This window comes from Poeciliopsis prolifica, unplaced genomic scaffold (assembly GCF_027474105.1).
Source record: "Poeciliopsis prolifica strain line A6 unplaced genomic scaffold, Auburn_PproV2 SCAFFOLD042, whole genome shotgun sequence".
Classification (NCBI taxonomy): Eukaryota; Metazoa; Chordata; class Actinopteri; order Cyprinodontiformes; family Poeciliidae; genus Poeciliopsis; species Poeciliopsis prolifica.
The window spans coordinates 3936075-3954045 of record NW_026562417.1 but is presented as its reverse complement, the minus strand read 5'-3'; the positions used below and the strand labels follow the sequence as shown (position 1 = coordinate 3954045).

The following is a 17971-nucleotide window of genomic DNA, read 5'->3' as shown; positions in this document are numbered from 1 at the left end:
TGATTAATTAACAATAAATAAAGAATAAATAGATAAGTATCAAGAGTTAGTGGTTGGCCGGTTAGTCGAGTCCAGAAGATCGTCAAACAAGTGCGACGGACTTGGTTGCGTCATAAGGCCGCGTTTGACGCACGTGAATAAGAATGAAAATAACACACAGTGCGGCGGCGTATTTTCTTAAACTGGGACAGCAACTATTTGAAAGAGGAGCAAGTGTTGGGTCTTGTTGAGTCTAAGTAGTCGGTGACTTTTCACGCCGCAGTTGGTAGTTTGAATTGGATCATTTTAGTTCAATGCCTCGGTCCTAAAGCAGAAATGTCTCTGTTTCTTGTCAACAGGTAAGTACAACCTGTCAGCGCTGGAGCATCTTGTGTCAGACGGGGTCAGTTTCTAGTTAACACGCGATAAAACAGCTAAAAATAAATAAAATAAAACATCAGCTTAGACTGGGTAGATCAACAAATACGTTTTGTAGCTTTTGAATAGATAGAACAACATTGCAAGCAACAGAAATCCAATATCGATCTACTGAGGAGTTCCTAAGTCTGTGGTATTGAAAACATCGGTTTCTCTGTCTTTTCAGGTATCTTGGAGACGAGGAGGACGGCGTCATCTCCAAGGTGTCCCATTCCCAAGCGCTGCTGACCAAACTGCAGCAGAAGGTGAAACAGAAGCAAAGACTGAGCTCATCAAAGCAGAGAGGATGGACTGGTGAAGAAGAAGCCGAGCAGCAGGAGGTTCCGTCGGAGGCCGAAGATGAGAAGGGAAGCAGTGAAAAGCATCAACAGCAGAAGAAGAAGAGGAGGAAATCAAAAGCGGGAGTTTTGCTTGATGCAGACTCTAACAAGTCTGAGCCTGTGGGGAAAAAGAAGAGGAAAGAAGCTGCAGATGGGAAGCAGAGGAGTCAAGAATCAGGTGGGATTTTCTGTCTCTTCGTTGGGCTCACGTGTTTCAGATTACTGTAAAATTTGTTTTACTGCTATTCTGTCCTGGTTGATTTAACGTGTTAGTCTTTCATTTCTGATGTTGAAGAGATCCCAGTCATAAAGAAGTCCCTTCAGCAGACCAACAGGAACTAACTAGTACTAACCCCTAACAGATAGTACTAACAAGAATAAACAGGGATGCACAATATTGGATTTTTGGTCAATATCCGATATGCCGATATTCTAAAATTTATTTGGCCGATAACTGATACCAATATCTTTTTCTATACCAACTTACTGAAACTACATGGCTTTCTCTACTGTGGAATTAAAATGCTACAGGAGGCTGACAAACGAAAAGTTTTGTTTTGATGTTGCGTTCTGCCTGATGGGCGAGTGTGAACTCGAGGTGGAACAAACCCAGAACATGTGTAAAATGTCTGACCTCTTTATCTCATCTATGATAGCTCATAGCGGTGAAGCTAGTCGACCCTGATACTTCTAGCGTTGCGTATGAGACAGAAGAAGCAAAAGTGATTTGAATGTTTTGTCCGTCACGCAGTAATGTTTTGACGTTTCCTTACTTTTTGTGTAACTTCTGTTCCATTAATGTTTTTTAGTTTTATCTTTGGATCTCAGGTCAGTCAGTGGCGGGTGTTTCTCCAGAGAGCTGCAGGGGTGAAACGGAGCAGGAACAGGAAGTGGAAAAGCCAAACAAGGACTCTTCTACAGAGACAGGATTCCTTGTCCTGGGAGGTTTTGAAAGCAGGCCTGTCCATAAGGTACAATCATGTAACGGGGAAAAAAACCTCATGGCTTTAGTAAAATAAAGATTCCTGCCATTAATTCTACATTCCTTGTTTTTCCCCAGGCAAAGCGGGTTCTGCCTCAGTGGCTTGCTGAGCCCGATGTCATTCACAGAGACATCAGATGCAATCTGGTTCCTGTCTCCTCTGTGTCTGGGGTTTCTGCTCAGCTCCTCAGGAAACTGGAGGCGAATGGAATCCAGCACTTTTTTCCAGGTGCGGTAGATTCACCTGGGGGTCACCCAGGGCAACTTTAGGAAACGGCTATTAACAATCACGCCTGTGTTACGTTGCATCGTTGCCTGTTATTCATCAGGTTCTGTGTGTCACAGATCATTCAGTCCCACTGACAGAATTCTTTGCATGCTTCCAAAAGCAAACTTGACATTTCTGCCAAATATAAGTTTTTCACAAGTTTTTTTTTTATTATTATTATTGTTATTTTCATTTTTTTTGTTTCCTGTGTTTGGATCTGAAGGCACCCAGTGTATTTTACCATTCTAACTGATCCACATGTGCATCATTATTGATGTTTACATGAGCCCAAACCTTTGCTTTTTATGCCTCCTAAATATTCTAAGAAGTACAACCTTTAGTACAATCTTCCAATCTAACCAAATACGGCCTAGATCAAGTATCAGGCAGTGTCAGACCTGGTGATGCAGATCTTTCAGCCCTCATCATCTTTTCTACTGCTCTCTCCTTTTTCTCCCCGTTTTACTTAATAAAAGTGGCTGATCGTTCACAGTCTTAAGTCATAACACTGCTGTGATCTGTTTTCAGTGCAGGCAGAGGTGATCCCGGCCATATTGGAGGGCGCCCAACACGGACTTCTGATTGGTCGAGGAGGCTACAGACCCAGAGATCTCTGTGTTTCTGCGCCCACGGGCAGCGGGAAGACTCTGTCGTTTGTCATTCCTGTCATTCAGGTGAGCAGCCAGTATTTGATCGAGCATCGCCGTTGCAGTTTTCCCAATGACGCGTGTGTGTTTCCTGGCAGGTTCTGATGGAGCGGACGGTGTGTGAGATCCGGGCTCTGGCCGTACTGCCAACCAAAGAGCTGGCGCAGCAGGTCGCAGCGTTCTCACCATTTCTGCACGTTTTTAAACCCTCACAGTGTTCTGAGGTTGATGTGTGTCTGGTTCAGGTCTACAAAGTGTTTGCGTCGTACGCCGAAGGAACTCCTGTGAAAGTGGCCGTGCTGGGGGGTCAGAGGTCGTTTGCCGCAGAGTGCGCTTCGCTTTCAGAGCAACGGTGAGGATGGCAAATTACGAGCTTGTCTTCAGTTATTGGTTTAAATATAATGTCCGTTTTCAAACTGTGTAACTTTAAAGGGGCAGTGTTCTGTAAAAGTCATACTTTTTTAGTCTCCATCTTGTTATGATGTTAATCTCTCATCAAAACATGCCTGGAGTTTTGCCTTGATTCTTTCATCCACTTGTGAGAAATCCTTTAATGTTCATGGCAACCATTCAGCTGTCCAAAACGGATAGTTGGTGTTAGCCCCGCCTTCAAGTACAAAGCTCCTCCTCTGCAGTGTCCAAGCTCTGTGGTTTTCTTCCACCTCACAGGGTTCCTCTGTGCCTTCCACACTCAGATCCTTCAGACTAGCCAGCAGCAATTAGCAAACATCTGGTGGAAAAAAATTGTTGAAGGATTAATGGAGGAGCCATGTTGTGATGACTTCTTGTAGTTACAGAAATTGGAGTTTCTTAAAGAGACGGAGGCCCAATTTCAAGATGTTTAATTACAAAACTAACGTCTTTTATCATGTTTGGTATGTGCGGCATTTTGAAAACAACTGAAGTTGGCAAAGCTTCTGGATTGGTGCTATAAAATATGTGCCTGGAAAATATATAATGGTGCACATTTTTTAAAAGCAGTGTTGCAAATCCAAAGCTAACAACTTTCTGTCTGTTTCAGAGGCAGTGTGAGGTGCAGTGCAGCAGACATAGTCGTCGTCACTCCAGGTCGACTGGTCGATCACATCAGTAAAAACCCGGGCTTCAGTCTGGAACATCTCCGGTTCCTGGTTGGTTCCAAAGAATCACAGCATTCTCTCCGCGTAGAGCAGAACTCTTCGGTTTCTGACGTCGTGCTGCGTCTGTTTCTCTCTCTGCGTCTCAGATAATCGACGAGGCCGACAGGATGATCGACAGCATGCACCAGTCGTGGCTCAGCCAGGTGCTGAAGGCGGTGTACTGCTCAGCGGCTGGACCAGAGGCCAGAACCCTGTTCAGGAGAACAGAGCCTGCATGCATCACAGCAGCCAGGTGGGTCCAAAAATACCAGCTGATTGTCTGCATGGCAGCATTCAGGGAGGCTGCAGATTGAGGTTCACTCACAAATTATTCAGAGTAGCCGCAGAGATTCCTGTTTAAAATGTCTTTACCGTTCAGATGGGAGTTCTGTAATTCATTCTGTTACGGGACTCGACTGACCGCTCAGTGAAGAGGCTTGGAGGAGAAGAAGAAACTTACTTGACATTTTCAGTCTCATCTTTAAGATCGTTTCCACTTTCCACCTGATCACACTTGGCTACAAAAAATATATTTTAGAACTGAATTAGGACTGAATCCAAAAATGTCATCCATTTTTCTCAATCCGTTCAAGTTTTTATTCTAATTTGATTTGGAGAAATCTGATCTTCTGACTTTTTGTGACATTATCAGTTTATTTTCATTCATATTTCTCATCCAAAAAGGGTTTTAGGAGAAAACATGTTTTCTAGAGTGTATTAATTAAATGTTGCAAACTTGGATTCTGTAAATTGAGTAATGCTGCGCCTGGTCTCAGTCTGTCTCCAGGTCAGATGCCGCTCCAGAAGCTGCTCTTTTCCGCCACACTCACCCAGGACCCGGAGAAGCTGCAGCAGCTGGGCCTCCACCAGCCGCAGCTCTTCAGCTCCGTTCACGGCCCCTCCGGCAGCGCGACGGCAGCAGACCCCGCCCACAAACACGACCGCTTCGACTTCCCCCAGGGCCTCACGGTGAGACGCCGCCTTTTCACTCCGATAACTGGAACGGGACGGTGAAATTCTGAGACGGTTCCTCTTTCCTGTCTGCAGGAGTTTTATGTTCCGTGCACGATGAACAAGAAGCCCCTGTTCATCCTTCACTTCATCCTGTATCTGAAGCTCCGTCCCATCCTCTGTTTCACCAACTCCAGAGAGACGGCACACAGGTCAAACTGACGGACTGACGGATGGACGGACTGCCTCGCCTCACGCCTCAGTGTCTGATCCGTCTCGTCTGCTTTCCAGGCTCTACCGTTTGGTGCAGCTGTTTGGTGGAGTGCAGGCGGCCGAGTTCTCGTCACGCCTCTCTCCCGGTGAGAGGAAGAACACCCTGAAGGACTTTGAACAGGGGAAGATCCAGCTGTGAGTCCCAAGCACACTGGATCGTTCACATGGGAGTCGTTCCAGCAACGGAGAGCGAGACGATTTAGTTTATTCTATTGCGACGCCAGCATTTCACAACAAATGTCGCTTACAAAAATAGCTGTCAATTCAGTCCCATGTGTTCTGAGAGCTGAATGCCAGGCCAGGGTTAGAACCTCTCTGCTCTCTGACAGGTTAATGTCGAGTCCTTTCATCTCCCTGTTGAGTTTGAGAGCAAAACGGCTATTTAACATCACTACTATCCACCCAGCAACACTGAAACGACGGCGACTTTTCCTGAATCTGATGTCTCTGTCTCTCTGCTGCAGCCTGTGTGACCGCTCTGCTGTTAACCTGATCTGTCCTCCTGCAGGCTGATCAGCACAGACGCTGCTGCCAGAGGCATCGACATCAAAGACGTCAAATGTGTGGTCAACTATGACGCCCCGCAGTACATCAGGACCTACATTCACAGGTCAGCAGCCTCCCTGACTCCTCCTCCTTCAAACCGCCCCTTCTCTTCCTGTCTGTCAGAAAGTGACGGTTTTGTCCTGCCGTCTGTCGTCACGCAGGATCGGAAGAACGGCGAGAGCTGGAAAACCTGGACTGGCCTTCACCTTCCTGCTGAGGGTTCAGGTACAGACACTGAACTGGAAGGAGAAGAGGAGAGCAGGGATTTCTGTCAAGAATAAATTAGGACACCCTTACATTTATTCCCACTTAAAATATGTTCACATGGTTTGTACTTGATTGAGTTTTGAAGGAGGTTTTCCCTGTTTTAACCCTTCCAGGCAGAACGAATCCAGCCAAATTTGCAGTACCGTAATTCTACCACACTTTGTGCTGTCTGAAAAATTTCACCAGTTTCTGAAAGGAGAGACGTTAAACTTTCCAGCCAATAGCAGAAAGTGAAATTAATCTGAGGGGCATTCTTTTAATTGTAAAAACAACTTTCTGGATATTGAAAGTTCCAGTTGTTATGGATAAATGGGCAAAAACTCACAGGACATTTAAAGAACTACTCACAATTAATGTAAGCAAAACTATCCAGGGGGAGATTTGAAACTCGGGTCATAAAGGGTTAAGTTCTGGTCAGAATAAGATTGTCCATGATTGAATTGATGATTGGTAAGAAACTGGATGACCGAATGTTTCTCTTTAGCAGTTTGAGTTTCTCTTTCATCCCTCAGGAGAATAATTTCCTTCGGATGGTGATGGAGGCAGGAAGCCCCGGGATTCAGAAGCAGATGGTAAAACCAGAAAGCCTGAAGGGGATGGAGGAGCGCTACGGAGCGGTCCTGCAGGAGCTGGCTGATGTCATCAAGGTAAACGGTCACAGTTAGCGCCTCATTTCACTGTTCAAGCTGCTTCAAACTCTTGAAAATAATATTTCTTAAAACACAAAATGGATTTTTCTTTCTTCCTTTCTGCAGGATGAGAGATCAAGATGTTGAAGCTTCAGGTCTTCTGCTGCCGTCACATTTCACCTGCGCTTCAGTTTTAATTTTGTCTTTGCAAATGGTCTCAGATGCTTTTTTTTTTTTACCTACCAGCTCATTTAATAAAAACTCCTGTAATCACTGCAGTTATGTTTTCTTTTTCTTCATCTTGGGATTTCTTGGCAGAACATGTTTTGGGTTCTCTAGTTCTCTTTGGGATGAACTCTATAGATGAGTATCTGTACTAACGCTGGGCAACCGGGAGGGCTTTTTCTTTTAAGAGCAATTTCTATTTTTTAAAATGATTTGGCTGTTTGATTGAAGATTATTAATGTTGTTTTTAATGGCACACACAAACACTTTCAACTGCAAAGATTTTATTTTCCTCATAGTTCCTCCAAGTGCAGATTTATTCACTCAGTCTTGCTTATAGCTTTAATCTGTACTCATTTCCGCCAGCAGGTGGCAGACGTGCACCGAGCCTTCTTTAGTCCAGTGATGTGTTGCCACACAGGATTACATTTTTCAGACATTTCTTCAAAAAGAAGCAAAAACTGAAGTTAAAATTAGATGGGACAACAAAAGTGATTTTATTTTAGAAAAACACTTAACATGCAAATCAAACAAGATGTAGCACAAGCTAAATAATGGCTGCTGAATGTGCTGATAGGTGAAGGCATGCACATATCGCCTGGCGCTCGCACCTCAGCAAACCATAAATGTCGGTCAAGATAAAAATACAAGACTTGCAGAAAGCACAGCAAAAATTTCCCACGTACACAGTGCCTATGAAATGTGTTCGCCGCCTTTTATTGCCTTTAATAATCAAACATTGATAAAATGAAAAAGAAAACACTCAAATATTAAAGTGAAAACTGATTTTGACACATAAAAAATGTTGGATGAAGTAAGCGATCGTATAAATATTCACCTCCATGCAGCCAGTGTTCAGCTGTTGCGCTTTGGCTGTTTGTCTTCTCGATATTTCATTTGACCTTCGTCCTTTGCAAACCTTCCCGGGTCTATACTCTCCTTCTTCTTCACGGTCTCTGGTTGTGATTTTGTGTCTGATTCAGGCACATAATAATACAAATCAAAGAATGGAAGGTTGACAGCCTTTGAGATGTCTTTTTTTCTATCCATCCCCTAACTGATACACTCACCCCTGATCTCCATGCCAACTGTTGTGAGGCAACTGTCACCACTTGGCTGGAATCAGGTCACTCACTTTGAAAGCGGTGAATATTTGTGCAATCACTCATTTCTGCCATAGATTTTGAAATATGTTACATACGTCTCCAAATATCAACAAGCAGTAAATATATATATTTTTAAAGAATCTAAGATGCATATCAACCTTTTGAGTTTTGCAATATTTGTCAATCTGTACTCAACGGGATCATCATTTATGCCCTTGATCACTTTTCAGATTTCATTGCAATAAGCTGGAAAAGATATTATATAATACAACATGCAATCTCTGATCAAGATGATTTGACATGAACAGTAGAATTACAGAACAGAAAGACTCCACCTCTCACTTCTTTTGATTAAACTGAACAAACACACAGCAGCAAGAACTCTGGAGATGAACACCATGTTTCACTCTAACTGATTATTCAGTCACATTAACCTGCTGCGGTTTTCCCCATTATTCTGAACAATAATTGTTTCTATCACTCAGACGCTGTGCTGTTAACTTTTCACATGGCAAAGAATACGCAAGAAATGAAAACATGGAAAAGGTTTTCCACTTACAAGTGACAACTGTTCAACATACAGGTAATTATTGGAAGAAGCTATATCATATCAGATATCAATGACTCCAACATCTAACAAATGACGTATTTGCTGGAGCTCTGAGGAGGAGAAAGACGCCAACGATCAGGGCTTGTTCTTCACAGCAAGGCACTGACAGATGATCACCAGCACTGGAAGACAAACAGTGGACAGATAAAAATATATATATATAAATATATATATATATATACGTACACTCATGGACCTATATGTAAATACTATGGAATAAAAGTTTAAGAGATTTGTGTTGATCTAGAAAGAAAACTTTCTGAGCAAATGTACCTGCAGTACCACAGGGAACCAGCAGAAGGCGCAGAATCAGAAGGTACTGATCAAGCAGAGGTGGATTCCCCACCTGAACTGTCATCTGTCCATATTTAATCTGGAGGAAAAAATGACAACACTGTATTAAATTGTATCTTTTAACAATTATTTGCTTGGCCGCCGTTTAGAGGCACGAATCACAGCCGCGTCAGCATAAAGACTGAACTTTAGATTTAATAGCTGAAGCCAAATTACAAGCAGCACCGCTGTGTGTGGTGTTTAATGTATCACCACACAAATGTTCAGATTGCACATTGTAGGTTAAAAATATTACCGTTAACTGGGAAAATTTGATATGGGTTGTGTTTTCTATTTGGCAGATGAAAAAGCTTGCTCCAGTATGTGTTTGGTTTTTGCCCTTCATGATGCAGGGGTATTGCTTGCCATCCTTATAGCCCCACACTGATAGCTCTTCTGTTGTCATCTCCAGGTTCCAATCTAGACACTGAAGAGAACAGAAACTAATTACAACTGAAATCTTCATCACATGTAGGCTCTAAAGGTCAAACAAAATCACCTGGATCATAACTTGGACGTTGTTTCCTGTTCTCCTCGTTATAAATGTGGGAAACTGTGGGTCTGGATCGTATCTTATTCTGACTGGGCAATACAATGTTTCATTGGCTACTTTCAAATCCACATCACAGTTTCTCCAGACAGATTTCCCTTCAGGTGTTTCATAGGTGAGATTCTGTAGAGAATTTGAAAACATTCAACAGTTATTAAATTTACCACCAGAGGATAATAAGGTGAAAGTGTTGGTGACTGAAGTGATTATTACAGCACAACCTAATGGAACAAAATAAGCCAATTAAATCTCTAAGGCATGAATATGATGTCAGTGACCATGGAAACTATATATTAGCCAAGTTCTGCATGTCTTCTTTGATGCAAAGACCAATAGGAGTTTTTCTATTACTGACAGAATTACAGATTTTCATTTTAGTATGGATGATAATTTAGACATTTCTGCATTAAAACCGATGTATTTTTGGTCTGTTATAATATTCTAATGTTAAATATTATGTATTAAAACCTGTTAAATGTCCGTCTGTGGAGCATTAACCTACCTAATGTATTACTGAAATACACGAGTGATTCATTAATATTCTAATCTAATCTAATAGTTGAGGACGAGTGTCAGAGTGACGCGGGCTCATAAAGGAAAATTACACAGGAGAAAATAAATAACATCTGGAATATCTTGAAATAATTCTTGAACTATCCTTCCTGAAAAGGCAAACATGCACATTTGCCTGCAAAAAAACGGCTGATTTCATCTGATTTCTGTTTTAAGTCAGCTTTAATTTTGTTTCAGTCAAATACAATGTGGTGCGTATTTTTGAATTAAAGAGCTTATGCCCCAACTCAATTAGAATCGATAAGAGAATTGATGAGGAATCTAATCCATAATGGAATTGGTAGTAGAGCCACACCAGACACAGAATGGATCCTTACAACAGTCCTCTACTCTCTCATAGTTACTACAGTTTGACACTGGAACACGCTTAATCTACAACAAAAGCCAAAGATTTAGAAACAACATGCAGTCTTGTACATGCAACATAAAAAACTAAAACAATTAAAATGGTTACCTGTTTTTTGAACTGCAGATATATGTGTTTATGATCCACTGGGTCCAGAAGGAGTTTTGAAAAAATGTTATCATTACCACTGGCCCTGTAGATCTCCTTTGGACATGCTGGATTATTGTTCTTGTCCATAGGAAGCTGACAAGAACAGAATAGATATTTACCATTTTTGTGGGGGGTTTTATGTCAAACCATTTCACATTAAAATTTTCACTTGTTGTTGAAATTAGCTAAATAATTCAACTTGATAGATTGAATTTCTCTTTGGTATCTGCACTCCTGCTGGGTTACGCTTGCTGTGGTAGGCGCTGGTTTCTTTTGGTCTTGTGCTGAAGCTTTATTCTCTGTCCATATGAATGCCTCTGTACTGTTCAGTCCAGCCTCTTCCAACCATTAAAAAACTTCTTGAGGGCGCTGATGGGGGCTTTTCGCCCATGGAGCCAAACTGGCTAGGACCGCCTCTGGCTGTGGCTGTTATGTAGCACCACCATCAGTGTGAGAATGTGTGCCATTAAGTACTTTGGAGTCCTCTGAATTAGTTATTTATGCTTTACTCTCTGTAATTATGTGCTGGTTACACAAGACCAGCTATGCTCGTGTAAGCTGCGTCATCATGGGTTCATGTTAAATGGCATGTTTGTGGGAGGGCGGCCTCTAGATTTGTGTCTTTATGCTATATAGGGAAGCATCTCTGTTTCTGTGGTTCAACACTGACTTTGTGATCTTATCTAGCGACAGATGAGCTGAATTTGCATCTATTAGCAGACCTTTAGAATGTACTAACAGTTTTAGCTCAGTTATAGTACACCCATAATTTGGGCAATTTTCAGTGTTGTTCACTTATCTGGGCTCAATAAATGGAGCTTGCCAGCAAATTATAATAATTTTGCTCATGTCTGTACAAAGTATGTTTATAGCTAAAAGTGAGTCTTATTTTTTAAATTTGGACAATGTAAATTTTAGCTTACATTTCACAATGGAAATGTACTTAAAAATGATGACAGTGAATAAAGCAGGAAAAGTACAGAGAATTTAAATACACATAAAAACAAATGCAAACAAAAATAAAATCCACCAGTTGATCATGAACTTCTATAAGACATTCATGCAAAACATAAAAGACGCCTACTAAAACGGATCAGCTGAAATCCACAGTATGCTCCTTTGTCAGGGATAAATAATGTAATCAATGGATTATTTTGACCTGCAATTGAGAGATTTGGTTCAGAGAAAAGAACACACTGACCCAAACAAACCTCTGTTGTCTCTTTTCAATAACCAGAGGGAAATCAGGGAGGGACACGCGGCTGGCAACAATCAAGGGTTAGACAGAACAACATGAAGACTCAATAACACAGAAACCTAAAATAAACACAAAGAAAATCCTCACTGAGATGAGATATAATATCTGCTCCTGAAACACAACCACTGACCATAATGAGCTGCCCGCTGCTTGTTCCAATGAAGAAAACCGTCCAGCTGCCCTGCTTCACCACCAACACAGAATCCATGTATTTCTTCTTGAACAGAACGGCCTTTGGTTCCAGGGACTTTGGTTCCGACTAAGAAATAGACAAATTATTACATCTGATCACTATTGATAATCTGATAAATATTTTACAAATCAGTGATTCTTCAGAAGTGGGACAAACTGGGCTTAAATTTTCCCAATTTTAAAAAATTATTCCTCAAGCTTATGTACGCAAATATGACAAAAATTTTTTTTAGAAATGTAAAGACGCTCAGGTGCAGGCTCCCAATTGCAACATTTTTTTGAAAATAAAAGTTTTAATGGACTTGACCCAGAACTTTGTCATCACCATCTGACAAAAATAAACATACAATTATTTTTTAATGACCCTATTAGAGACATTTTAACTCCGTTTTACAGACAAATACTTCTCAAGAAACAAAAGTTTTCCTTATAGACTTTATTAACGGGGCTGAATGCAAGTTGTGTGTGTTCCAGACTTATTATAATAGTAGTTATTTAGTGAAGAACCATCCAAATGGACATAATTCCTCATTGCATCAGATAAATATTCCTCAAAAGTATTTATGTCTCCTGCAGATACAAAACCAGTTGGTGGAAGTGGACGAGTTGAAGCAAAACATCAACATTGCTGTCCAAGTATATTTTCTTATTCAAATTGGTAGTAAATTTCTGACCAATCACAATTATTCGCCCTGGCTGGTGTCGAGTTCGGCAGGCAGATGCCTCACTGTGAACAAAGTGACACAATTTTCCTCAGTGGAGTATGTCAATGAGAGCGAATTTTTCCACTTTGAATGAAGTATGTGAGAGCCTTTCTGTCTTCGTTTAGTATTTTACAACCTATTCTTACTGGGTTGGTATTTATACAGAACTGGGATTAGAATAGATTAGAAATATTCTTTGGTGGCAAATGGGCACAAATCTTTGTCAACACTCTTCTAATGTTGAAAACACAAAATCGCGGTGGTTTTAATTAAATTAAAATTTTGTCATTTTAATTCAAAATAAAAACTGCTTTATGCTGGCTTGTATAAACGTACAAATATGTAATACCTACGTGATTTGTAGTTGTTTAATAACGTAAGTGATTAAAAATTTGAAATGTTTAACTACCACAAAAAATTGAATTGGAATAAATATGTGATGCTGCGCAGCTTTTACAGCAACTCACCGGGTTGTTTGGCTTGTTCACCGATGAATAAAAGTCTGGATCTTTATTCATCTCCCTGTTGAGATCAGGACTGATGTCAAACAGCAGCAGCTCAGTGTTGCTTCCTCCTCCGTCCACACTGAACACTCCACTCCACAGGACCTGCTGTCCACCTGGGACCCGAGGACGCCAGCAGTCTGCTGTCTTCACCTCCAGAGGAACTGAGAGTCGCTCCATGAAGAGACTCCAGAGTCTGAGTTTTACTGGTTTCAGCCTGAAGCCAGATCAGACGGACTTTGTTGCTTTTACCTCCTGATGCCACGTTGGAGAACAGATACACTGTTGAGTTGATCTGGAATCCGTCCACAAACTCTACTGCAGCTTCAGTTTGAATCCCAGGTGAACTGCTGCCTGACTGATCAAGTCCAGAAAATAATCCTCCATTCTGCCTGTGATATGTGTTGTGAAGGTTGATTGTCTTTAAATCAGCGCTACAGTCTGTCTTGAGTCTAGGGTTCTTTATCGCTGTCAGGATGTAAGTCTCAGTCTGACCTGAATCCTCCTTCACATCCACCAGAAAGCTGACAGAACCACTGCTGCTTCTCTGAGGTCCCACCTGGATGGATTCACTGTAAACCAGCTTGGAGATGTTCTTCAGGTCCAGAATCTCACAGTGACAGTTTCGTTTTTCATTCACACCACAGCTCATCAATCTGTTGTTCTTCTCAAATAAGAACATGTTAATGCTAAAATTTGAGGGAAGCTGAGCCGTCACAGGGGTCATCTTCATGTTGACCCACCGATAGAGTGTCTTTGAAGTAGCGACATAAAGAATGTTGTTAGCCACAACCACCTGTTGAATTTCCTCTTCAACTTTGAACGTTTGCTCCTCCAGATTCAAAGCAGATTCTCCACAGATCAAGTGAAGCAGACAGAGCAGCAGGATCATCTTGTTCTAAAGGAAGCGGCTCTGGAGTGAGGACAGGCTGCAGGTGGGTTTGATTCTTGTGTCTGTGCAGAAATGTGGGTAAAAGTGCTGCGACTGTGTTAGAAACAAGAGGGCGGGAACTCACCTTCACGTCATCTTCTCTTGTTACGTTTCAGCCAAAGTCCTGTTCAAAGAATATTGAAGGAAAATTCATCTAAAAGCTTCACTGTTCGACCTTTTTAACAGATGTATTTGTGTATGCTCACTCTGTTTCTGCTCCTTGTGATTTAACTGAACAGATTTAATTGGATTGTAAAGTCAAAAATGTAAGTTTTTTTTTTATTATCATTATTAAAATTAATTCAAAATCTGGAACAACAACTGTTTTGTTTTGTCCCTGGACATTTGAAATTTTCTTTTGATTTTTCTTGAGGGATGCAGAGAAACATATTTAAAGTTTCATCCAATTTGTCAGTCAAAAACAGATTTTCTCATAATGTCAAAATTAAATAAAATTATTAAAGAATCGTAACTCTCCTTGTACTTAAATAGAAAATATAAACTTCTAATTCTGTCACTTTATTTTACTATAATTTATTTTTGTTTATCCCCTTTTTGCCATAAAACACTTCTACTAATGTAGAAGCCCCTGTGAGCTCATGATGCCATTGTTCTTAGTGGGATCTGTAAAATACATAGGTGAAAATATGGCCCGTTGTGAATATTGCACATGTTGAATCATAACTCATTTTGGCTCCAGCTGAAATTGTCACATCACTTTTCAACATCTCTCAGATAGATTTGTATTTTACTGTGGTACACTGCAGGGTTTCACTTTACTTCAGAGTCACATAAAGTCAGCCTTTAATCACCTGAAGATCATCTCCAGGTTTAGAGGACTAATGTCTGAGCAAGAGCTGGAGCACTCGAGTTATAAAAATGCTTTCTTAAATTTTCTCTTTCATCAAGAAGTCTCTGAGAAACTCTGCAAACCAACGTTCATACCAACTTCTGTGGTGACTACAGATTTTTTACATAGATCTCTGAAATGTCAGTGGTTTTAACCACATTCTAGATGTTTAGTCAAAAACTGCATACACATTTTTTCATGACTGCAGTTCTTAAGAAAGTTGCACAAATGTATCAATACTGGTGCCATTTAGTCAACTTGTTTAGCACTTTTCTTTTTAACAATTGTAAGGTACATTTTTAGAAAAACACCATTAGTATGGGGTTCCATTTGTGTCAAAAATAGTATGTGTAAATTTTGTTGGTCTATGTTGTTGCTATGTGTCTTTGGTTGATGCATATGGTCCCAATGTTTTATGTTGATATCGCATATGTGGATGTTGCATATGTATGGGGTTCCATTTGTCTCAAAAATAAGTAGACGTCATATGTGTATATGTTGTTGGTCTATGTTGCTGCTGTGTTGCATATGTAGATGTTGCAACATAGACATACACATATGCTTTATATATACATTGGCTCCCATTTGATCATTTCGTCTGTGGAATTTTTGAGCTTATTACAATATATCATAAAGCTCATGCTAATACAAGCTCAAACTTGTATTAGCATGATACAAGTTCAAACGGTCCGTTCTAGCAGTGCTATTTTAAACAATACAAAATCCATCGACACAAATAAGTATTTTTCATGGGTGGAAATAGAATTTGTATCATCCATGACATCTTTAGTACATCTGTGCATCTGTGTGCACAGAACTTGCTACTCTGCAGGATGTTCCCACTGATATAGATTTGTACTCTGGCTGTGTTGTCCACTTGATGAGTGAAGTAAGTATTACTAGATGATGACGTTAATCGACAGATTTTCACCACCCAGGATACTGGAAAACCATAGATTCCTTCTAATAGACACCAGAGCATTAAAGAACTCCAATAATTGGGAATGTTTTCCTCAGTTTAGGCAACAAAGTGGAGAGCTGGCCTCTCCTAAGTAATGATCTGTTAATGGGAGACCTCAGGGATGTTTACTCAGTTCTTGTTTTGTTTGCCTCTGGTGTCATATGACTGCCTTCTTACGAACAACAAAAATTATGCTTAACAAATGTGCTGAAGAGGTAATAGTTGTCAGTTTGCACTGGCAATTTGTGATACGAATGGCATGGGCATGACTGGCTTCCCATCCCAGAACTGCCTCCAGGTTTTTCTTTTCATTGCAAATGTTCTTTTATAAATCTTTCCTGCCTGTATCAGCAATGGTGAGCTGACAAAGGCAATGAATGGATGGATAGCAGCTGAAGAACCAGTGGATTTCTAACAAATTAGAGTCTTGTCACCCAGCGAGAGCACGATGAGGTTTTGGCTTTGGTGTAAGGACATCGTGGCCACATCGGCACTCACCGATGTGATAGATAAGCTGTAACTGCTGCTGTTCGGCTCACCACATCACAAACAGGAGCCAGAATGTGGTGAGCTCTCATGTTTCGTTACACGCCATGATGAGCACAACTTGTTCTCAGTGAACTACGGAACAGATCTCACGTCTGGGCCAGTTTTTAATGTATCTGCACAGTTTTAGTACTTTGGAAAGGAAGCCAAAGACTTCTGAAGAAGCAGATGTCATCGCTTTCATTTGAAATAACAGACAAAACAAATCACTAGGTATATATAAATAACTTGGGATCACTCCGGATCAGAGATCTATTTGCTCATCAGCACGTGTAATGACCTTAAAGTGATCAGTTTAACAGGCGAGTCATGTGCCAGCAGAGGAAAAAGCTCAGGACTGAGCACACATCCCTGAGGGTTTCCATCCTCCTTTTGATAGATTTGCTGCATTGATAGTTTGTGTCACAGGAGAGGCCAGCTATTGTTAACTCTTAGGCTACTATGCTCCATGAATTGAGTGTGTTATATGCAGCTCTGATTGTTGAGTGTTTCACCGTTGTGTATCTGGCTTTATTAGTTTAATACAACATCTTGTTTTATTTTGAGCACTAATTTCCTGACTCATTTCTCAACTTCCTGAGTTTACCACCTGTAATCAGCCTTTGCCACACATTAATGCAGAGTTGATGCATGCATCTGTATCAGAACATCATTCTGCGTAATATGTTCTTATGAGCTTAATTTTACAGATGGCAAAGATCTCTTGAATTCTGGCACCGGATCTAATTCCACATATTTTTTAATCCGTGCACTTCAAGTTGTTTACTATCAGCCTTGTTTGAATTTAATATGCATGTAAAATCCAAACTTTAATAAGCATGTTTTATAATGTCTAATGCTAATCTAGAAAAAATTTGACAAATAGGCTCATCTAACGTAAAGACATATCTGTCACAATTGTGATTTGAGGTTGAATCAATGGTGTGACAAATAGTTAAATCCTGCATGACTTTCTGAAGTAGTTCTCAGAAAATCATGCATCTTTTGCAGGTATTTTTCTTGACATCTAAACCGGAACCAACGCAGAGATATTTCAGGAGGCTATGTGCTGTTTTTTTTTCTTTTTTCTTTTTTTAGGTGCCGCAGAAGATAGAGATAACACTGGGTCAAAGAAACTCACAGACAAAGAAACTGTCAGATGAAACAGAAAATAAATCTGTTGAAGGTATTCAGATGTAAAAAGACCCAGGATAGCGTTTAACTTATGTTTCTACTTTATCATCGTCACTCCTTGAGGAAAGTGTTCAATTGCTCCTGGTTTGTTAGATCACTTTGCAGTCAGGCTAATTTTCATCTTTAGCATCTTGGCTAAAGTGTTGTAAATATGTACCTTGTCTTGCTAAGCCAAAGAACAACCACAAATTTGATCATGTTATTTTGTTAGAGGTAAATATTATAGGAACAAAACACAAGACTTAAAAAAATTCAAATTGTGTTTGTTCCACAGGGTACTAGTCTTGGGTTGGTTGATTTTTGCATGCTCTCTATGAGCAAAACGCCATCCTTATGCTTAAACAAAGCTATTTCAGTTGCTGTATTTGATATGACTTGAAGCTGACTGCACACATGTCCGTGTTTTGTTTTCTTGATGCTCTTGACTTAAAGACACAAATGTAATTGTATGAAAACTCAGTCATGAATGGGTCAGTACCTGAACCCATGGTGTGCGTTCATTTCCTTCCGCTCTCAGTGCCTTTCAGCAAAGCTGCAGCACT

The 17971-nt window shown here is 40.5% G+C and overlaps 2 protein-coding genes across 4 annotated transcripts; one reads left to right on the top strand and one right to left on the bottom strand.

Moving 5' to 3' along the window:
• The first annotated feature begins 124 nt into the window (after nt 1–124).
• Nucleotides 125–6656, top strand: ddx51 (DEAD (Asp-Glu-Ala-Asp) box polypeptide 51). Of its 3 annotated transcripts, XM_055055802.1 has the most exons (16): nt 125–338; nt 584–915; nt 1566–1708; nt 1798–1948; nt 2516–2661; nt 2733–2804; nt 2880–2986; nt 3656–3764; nt 3860–4005; nt 4529–4721; nt 4800–4915; nt 4995–5111; nt 5485–5586; nt 5684–5747; nt 6302–6436; nt 6545–6656. In XM_055055802.1, exons 1-16 carry the CDS (start codon nt 316–318, stop codon nt 6563–6565), a joined length of 1977 nt encoding a protein of 658 aa, XP_054911777.1. In that variant the 5' UTR covers nt 125–315; the 3' UTR covers nt 6566–6656. The 3 variants fall into 3 exon arrangements, with proteins under 3 accessions (XP_054911777.1, XP_054911779.1, XP_054911778.1); XM_055055803.1 differs by lacking the exon at nt 125–338 and having other exon boundaries at nt 638–915; nt 1547–1708; XM_055055804.1 differs by lacking the exons at nt 5684–5747; nt 6302–6436; nt 6545–6656 and having other exon boundaries at nt 4995–5062; nt 5485–5587.
• Nucleotides 6657–7246: 590 nt separating this feature from the next.
• Nucleotides 7247–13623, bottom strand: LOC129376185 (uncharacterized). Its single transcript, XM_055055709.1, has 7 exons — nt 12933–13623; nt 11700–11828; nt 10270–10404; nt 9192–9365; nt 8949–9119; nt 8633–8732; nt 7247–8481 (listed from the first exon to the last, which is right to left on the bottom strand). The coding sequence occupies exons 1-7, from the start codon at nt 13146–13148 to the stop codon at nt 8435–8437; spliced, it is 972 nt and encodes a 323-aa protein (XP_054911684.1). The 5' UTR covers nt 13149–13623; the 3' UTR covers nt 7247–8434.
• Nucleotides 13624–17971: the final 4348 nt, after the last annotated feature.